The sequence below is a fragment of the Polypterus senegalus genome, chromosome 10 (assembly GCF_016835505.1).
Source record: "Polypterus senegalus isolate Bchr_013 chromosome 10, ASM1683550v1, whole genome shotgun sequence".
Taxonomy (NCBI): domain Eukaryota; kingdom Metazoa; phylum Chordata; class Cladistia; order Polypteriformes; family Polypteridae; genus Polypterus; species Polypterus senegalus.
In genome coordinates, this window is record NC_053163.1 from 91,989,618 (window position 1) to 91,997,305 (window position 7,688).

Sequence of the window (7,688 nt, forward strand, 5' to 3'; positions counted from 1 at the left end):
TCTTAAACAGTTCTCAATGGTTTGTATTACAAGACTGACATTCTCTGATGACAATTGCTTGTCTGTACTGTTTCTGTTCTGTTACTGCCTCTCTTTTAAGAACCTTCCTCTCAATCAATCTTTGAGTTCCATTTTGGGGTTTTCAGATATTCATATGTAACAAAACAGGATAAATGAAGTCAGTTTTGAAAGCCTATTAGCTAATTATGACTCAGTAATTATCCAATTAATAATAAATATACATATAGTATGTTCTTCATTAAAATAGTAATGCCTATGAATTCATGTTTGAAATGGAACATCTTTTGTCAAAAATGTTATTTTCTAAATGCAATATACATTATCCTTAATTTATAGCAAGGCAATTCTTATAAATATCTCAATTAAATATTATTAAGAATTTGCTAAAGTAGTTAAAGATATATGGGTGGAATTGTAATGCAGCTATTACTGCCATTTCCACATGGTTCCAGCACCTGTACTCAGTTCATTGTCTGTGAGCTGTTAACATACTTTTTGGAGTTTTTTTTTTTAATACCTCTTGAATGTGGATGTTCAGTTCAGTTAGAAACTCTAAATGACTTGGTTTGAGTGTGTGCATGAGTGTAACCAGCAGTCGACTGGAGGCACCCTGTGGGAAGGTTCAAATCTGATGCAACTAACATACTGTACAGTAAATTCCAGTTCTTTATTGACCAAATGGGTTCAAAATATTGCTAGATTAGTAGATGGTGTATAATAAGCTAATTATTTTAATATTTTAGCAAGCATACAGCTATTTATCAAGTATTAACTTATGTTTTCGTAGATTTACAATTTGAATAAAGCAAGAAGTACCCTTATGAAAGTTCATGAGATAAATGCTACAGTACATATGTAAGTTACTAAGAACAGTAGAGTATGGAGATTTTCAGATGCAACTTATTGGAATTGAGATTCCAAAATATGTGTTACTGATGTCAGACTTAAAAACATCATTGCTGAGAACTAATGTAATATTCTCAAATGCACTTTATACAATTTTTTTTTGTTCTTTATTTCGCCTTATACAATTTCTCGTATTAGGAATTTGTTAGTTTTCGCATACCCCTTGGGGTCAGAGCGCAGGGTCAGCCATTGTACAGCGCCACTGGAGCAATTGCAGGTTAAGGGCTTTGCTGAAGGGCCCAGCAGAGTAGGATCTCTTTTGGAAGCGACGGGGATTCGAACCGGCAATCATTGGGATATCAGCGCACATCCTTAGCCTCAGAGCCACCACTCTGCCCTTAAACTGAGGGTCATGAACAGCTGGTGCCTATTCCAACAGCCCTGAGTAGAAACTGACAAACAATTCCAAATAGGGTACCAATCCATTGGAAGGAACCACTTGCACATTCACGGCCAAAACTGAAGATTTACCAGTCAACATAACCAGTGTGTTTTTGGGGTAGTGGGAGGAAAACCGTGTAGCCAGTGGGAGAAAATCCATATGGACAATGACCATGTACAAGATTTGTACCTAGAATCAATGAGGTGGCAGGATTACCTAGTATGACATGTTTTTTGTCAACAAATAATGTGTAAATATTATTTTATGATTTTATGTGCTGCATATTGAGCTAAGACATGCCAATGATAAAAAAGTTGATTTTAAGATATGAAGATGTTTTTATTTACTTGATAGCTGCATTGAGCATAGGCTTAAAAATGTGGTGTTGTCTACTGATTACCTTAATTTCAGGGAACTGCATTTAGGAAACAAAAAATACTTTTTTTAACCTACTAGATTTCCTAGTGGTTTCTATAACAAATATATGAACAAATATCCATTACAGTGTGCACCAAATCACATAAATAATAATTCTTTACATTTATATAGCACTTTTCTCACCACTTAATGATTTATTACCAACACCTTTTTCCATTTTTCTTCCGACTCTGCCTGCTTTTTATACAAACTGTACATACAGTATAGTTGACAGGAAAGAGTCCTCTAGGCATCTTTCCAGCTAAGAAGATGTAAAGAGTCAAATATGCCCAAAGTAATAGTTTTTATTTTTTACAAGAACTTTGACCTCTGTACATGGTACCTTGCCTTATAACGTTAGTCAGGCGACTTCCCCCTTTTCCCAGTTCTCAATACCACATATAATCTCTGCTTATCTCCAGTTACTCCTTTTTCTTTATCAGTACTGTCTACCAGTAAGCTGTCACTTTAATTACTTCCTGACTCTTAGATTCATTTTACCACTCCCATTCACAGATTTAAAACTACAGATCTCTGAGGAAGTATCTTGGCCTTTCTTTTGAAAAGAAAACGAAATTCCATCAATTCCTATTAGCAGTTGTCTACAGTTCTTGGGAGGGTTCGTCTTATATTAGATACAAATTCTTGGAGGATACCCTGTTCTAGGAAGTTTCATATACTAGTTTAATTAGGAAGACAATTTTCAGTTGTGCTGAGCCCTGTGTGGCTCCAAGGCAGTATCTGGGTAGACTGAACTTTTAAATGAGTCCCCAGAAATACTGCAACACCCTGCTTGAGATTCCCTGCTGAATCCCACAGACTTCCTCTCTAGGCACTTGATTATGTTGCTTAGTCTTGTGCCTCAGGGTATTGGCGCATTAATCACCATAACAGGGCCCTGCCTACTTACCCTGGCAACAAGACAAACTCTCCTCACCCTCTTTCCGTCTTATCCAAATAACAATAAAGACTTGTGCTTTACTTATTTGAAATAACTGAAGCCTTCCTCTCAAACTAATAATGAGGTACAGATCCTGCTTTGAATAGGTGGAGGCACAATTGCAGCCTTCTGTATTTATAGACAAGGAAAAGCAAATGCACAAATAGAAGTAATACTCCCATGTGTTGGTGTATTCACATACTGTATATACAGTTATGATGAATACTGTTCGATACATTTCTCATTTTATTGTTATTTTTTGCTATTTGTCTACAAGGCCAAAGTGAAGACAAAATTTGTTAGATCTTTTTAAATAAATATAAAGAAAGACTGATTAATAAAGTAAATAATCTTTTTTCTGTTAATATCTGGCAGAAATTGCCCCAATAAGTCTTTGCAAAAAAATGGAAATTTATGTTAAATTTTCTTCATTAAATTGCTGAAATTCATTTTCCTCCAGGGATTGTTGTCAACTCTGCTTCATCTACCTTATCTCCGATCCTGTCTCTATCAGGATTCACAATAGGGATATACAGTAGTCGAGTTATGTTTGCCAAGCATAGATCTATAAACTGATGCTGAACGGTGAATTTTGGTCTCATCAGACCTCAGAAATTTTTTTTTTTATTTGTTTCAGAGCCTCTTATATGTCTGCTTGCAAAATATACAGTAGTTGATATTTTAGATTTTTTCAACAATGAGTTTCATTGTTCTCTTCTCCCTTGAAGGCAAGATATGTTAGGCATATTGACAATTGTTATTTTATGCAATTTCTCCATTGCCAGTTTTTGGAAGACTGCATATTCTTTTGCAATGGCATCATCATATTTTAGGGCCTCCATGACTAGGGATCTTCTTGTCCATACAGTTCATTTTTAGAGGACTGGTCTCTTCTAAGTGTATTTTGCAGCAAGCAAATGCTCCCTTCATTTTTTTTTTTTTTTGTTTTTGTTATCTTGTGGCCTAAAGCAAGTCTGAAAATACCAACACATACCTTAAGATAGCAGCAGAGGACAAAACACTCAAACATTAGAGAAAATGCAGTAGCTCTTAGCTTAGCAGTTAATGCTGGTTTCTTTTTTGTAAATATTATTATAAGAGAGTCCATTGTATAAGAGAAACACAGGCAAGTTTCCCACCTCAGGCAAAATGTTTTGTCATTCAATCTGTGCCCAGGTGGGTTGATTTGGAGAAGAGGTCCATTTGCTGGCACAATAAATTCCAACAAGACAGGATGAAGATGCTAAACCATTGTGACAAGTAAATAGAACAATCAGCACAGTGTAGTGCATTCCTCCTTTTAATCTTCTTCAAATATTATTTACATTTGCTAATTAAATGATATAATTCCATGTACATCTCTTCTGCATACTCTATCCTTTTGTAACCAGAAATTCAGACAAATTCTAACCTTGTATTTTAAATGTTATCTGGATGTTAACATTTCAAAATGGCTTTGTTCTGTAGTTCTTATAGTGTCTTATATTCTCAGTATAAGTTAAAATATTTATACTCTCTATGGATACAAAAGAAATCAATGTTAATATAGGTTCGGTCAGGTTGGGGAGCATGCATTGGTACAGTGCTTTGCCACACCCACTACATAATGAATGATGATGGTTGTCAACCCCCCCAAGCAGACACACGGTCCAGTCCCACCCTCCAGAAATGACCTTCTATCTGCCACAGCCAGGTGTTATGCATGCATCCCCTTGGCTTTGTTCAGCCACTTATGTCCTCAACAATGAGGACCCAGCAAGCTGGATCACCTCTGGGGAATTACACCACATGGCCATATTGCCGCAACTGATGCTCACTGACAGTACAGGTATTGTGCCTCATTCAGGACTCCGTGAGCAACCACTCGTTTGACACAAAGTCAAACCAGTGGTTCCCAAGGATTCTCCAAAGGGACAGCGATTCGAAGGAGTCCAGACTTTGTCTCAGGTAACTGGATAGCATCCATGTCTTGCAACCATATAGCAAAACAGCAAGCACTAGGACTCTAAAGACTTGGACAATCGTCCTTTTGCAAATATTTTAGGAGCACCAAACACCCCTTTCCAGCGACTTCATGACCCCCCATACTCTCCCAATCTGTCTACTTAGGAACTTACCAGGCACCAAGAGCAGTGTTATCCCCCTGTAGTTGTTGGTGATCACCCTTTCCTTTCAGACAGGGACAATAAGTCCCATTTTCCAGTCAGTTGGGATGACTCATGTTTCCCAAATGGAAGCAAAGACTGCTTGCAATGCTAGGTGAACAGCCAAGTCACCAGTCTGGAGAAGCTTACCCTAGATACCACAGATCCTTGCAGCCTTCCCTACCCACAGCTGGTTCACCACCTAAGCAAACTCAGTGAAATTGGGTGTTTCACAGCTAATTGGAGGAACAGCCTCAAGAACTGAGAACCCAGAGATGCCCAATGACCTAGCTGGAGGATCAGCTTTAAACACCTGCTTAAAGTAGCCAACCCAGCAAGTCAAAACTGCAGTGTCATCCGTAAGGATCGTTCCATCATAATGTAGGAACATCTTTCATATATTAGCATAACCATTTTAAAGAATAAAAACAGTGACATGGTAATTATTATATCTGTGACACTGTATACTAAGATTTACAATCATGCTACTGCATACTGTTTCCATTTATCTTCCTTGAAATGGATATATTGAACATTTTTATTGAGCTCCAACTTCAAATTTTCCATCTATCCATTCATTTTCAAACGCACTTCATTTGATACAGGGTTGCAGAAGGTCAGGACCTGCCCCAACAGTTCGGGGTGTAAGACAGGAACCAATCTCTATGACATGCCAGTCCAAAGAGCACAATCACACAAACCTACATATACTTACATCAGACCAAGTCATAGTCACCAGCTAACCTAATACTCTAATATTTGAGATGGAGAAGTAGAGTACTCAGGTTACAAAAATGCACACAGGCAAATGGAGAAAATTAAACAACTGGTTAACTGCTCTGTCACCCAATTTAGACTGCATGAGCTCCAACAACACCTAGTTGGCCCAAAGTTTATGTACTGAAAGTGTTTCAAAGGAAAAGGGGATACTTGTGAAACTGGTGAAGTTATTTTCTTTATTACTGTAATTCAGTGGAATCAATAAATGTTTGCTTTCAGTTTACCATTAGACAAGGTTTTTGTGTTTTTGATCAGTGTTAAAAATACAAATGAAATATATTAAGATTACAATTAAATAAACAAATATCTAGGTTTAAAATATGAAACAGAATATTATATGAAATTAATTCTGTCTGTAATGACTGAAAAGATAGAAGTGTGTTGTTTAATGCCTTAAAGAGTCTTTCAGTATCTGAAGTGATTTGTGCCTTGTCTCCTGCACTTGATTAGTATTCTGTTGTTTTTGTTTATGATAATCTACATACATACATACATATACAAAAAAGAAATAAATTCTGAAACCCACTTAAACCAATTCAGAGTAGTAGAGATCAAAGCTTATCCTTGCAGCACTGGGCACAAGGCATTAAATAACCCTGGACAGGATGCCAGTCTATTGCAAGACACATGCACATACACTCCCAATTATTTACAATGGGGCTAATTGAGAGAGGGCAACTACTTAACCATAAAGTAAAATACTATTTACATATTTTTCAATTAGTATATTTTTAATTAGTAGTTATTCTAGGAAAGTTGGACATATTAGGACTTGTCACTGTTCACTTTGTTAGCCATTGACCAAACAGCAATCTTGTCAGATGTACTCTCCTACAAATTAACTGATCACCATTTTTTTCCTGATTGTTAGGAAAAAATCTTGAAAGCCTAGACTATGACACCTTGCAAGATATCTCATTATTGGTCAACTCTGGGGGCCGAGGAACACTGAAGCGGCTTGGTCGGGCCCTGTGCATCCAGAAAGATATCCTGAGCAACCTGAACACATTTGAAGACCTCTTTGAATACCTGCGTACCTCAACCTACACCGATCTGCCGGGGCTTGCTCTTGCAGCAGCATGCATCCACCGGTCGGATATTGTGTCCAAACTACACAAGAGCCTTACTGCAGGATCATAGCAGACCTTACTAAGGATATTTTAACTTCATATTTTTACAGAGATATTAACACCTATCCAATACAGCAACAGGAGACAGCACCTGTTAGTCTGTGCCACCGGTGGGAATGCCTGTGAGCTGCAACAGGTCAATCCAGAGAAGCTCTTATCAGGCACATTACCTCTCTCTGAGACTAATAGCAGCTGGCTTATTATGATAAGAACTGAGATTTGTTTTTAGCTTATAAGCAATCATACTATTTTGTACTCCCTACATTAATCCAATTTTTAAGTATGAATTCCATTCTTTTATTAAAGATATTTAAAAGCAAAATAAATATTTATGTTAAATGCTTGCAGTTGTCATCACCCCACCAATAACCTAAAAATAGTGCATGATAAAATTCAAGGAAACACTGAGGTTGTAGCTAAATGAAATGTATGAAGCAGTAAATGAGGAAAAATAAGAGAATTTGAACTTCATATAGCAAGGAGAACAAATTATGATGATGAATTGGTTTAATTTTTATTTTTGCATTGCACCTGTCTTTGTCTACGTAAGCACTGTTGTTATCTTAACAGAATCTGCATTAAGAAAAATGATTATAATTAAGTAGTTGGGCAAAGGGATGTGATCATTCACAAAATGAGTTAGAGGTGGAAATTAATCCAAGCTCACTTGCCAATGATAAATTGTAAATATGTGCAAGTATTTTGTTAAATGCAGGTGCTGTAGTACATGAGTGTCTTAACTAGTAAAAAGATTTTTGTTCCAATGTGTACCAGAGTAGGGTTGTAAATTAACATGGTGTGGGATCACAGACATAAAGTAGTACACAAGAAATGAAAAGAGCAGAGGAAACCTTAAAAGATACTACCAACCACAAACAAGGCAGGCTTATGACAGGAAGTATCAGCTGGAAGTAGAAAGCAAGGGAAATTGAGTAAAGGAAGTGAATAACAGAGCAGTGTAAATGGAC

The 7,688-nt window shown here is 36.9% G+C and overlaps 1 protein-coding gene across 2 annotated transcripts in view; it reads left to right on the plus strand.

The window, feature by feature from the left end:
- The window catches only part of LOC120537320 (tumor necrosis factor receptor superfamily member EDAR-like), a 44,741-nt gene extending 37,682 nt beyond the window's left edge, over nt 1–7,059 (plus strand). For both annotated transcript variants that reach the window (XM_039766186.1, XM_039766187.1), the window contains one exon: nt 6,462–7,059. In XM_039766186.1, coding sequence (XP_039622120.1) covers nt 6,462–6,730 — 269 coding nt within the window. In that variant the 3' untranslated portion in view covers nt 6,731–7,059. The remainder of the gene's footprint in view (nt 1–6,461) is intronic.
- The last annotated feature ends 629 nt before the right edge of the window (nt 7,060–7,688 follow it).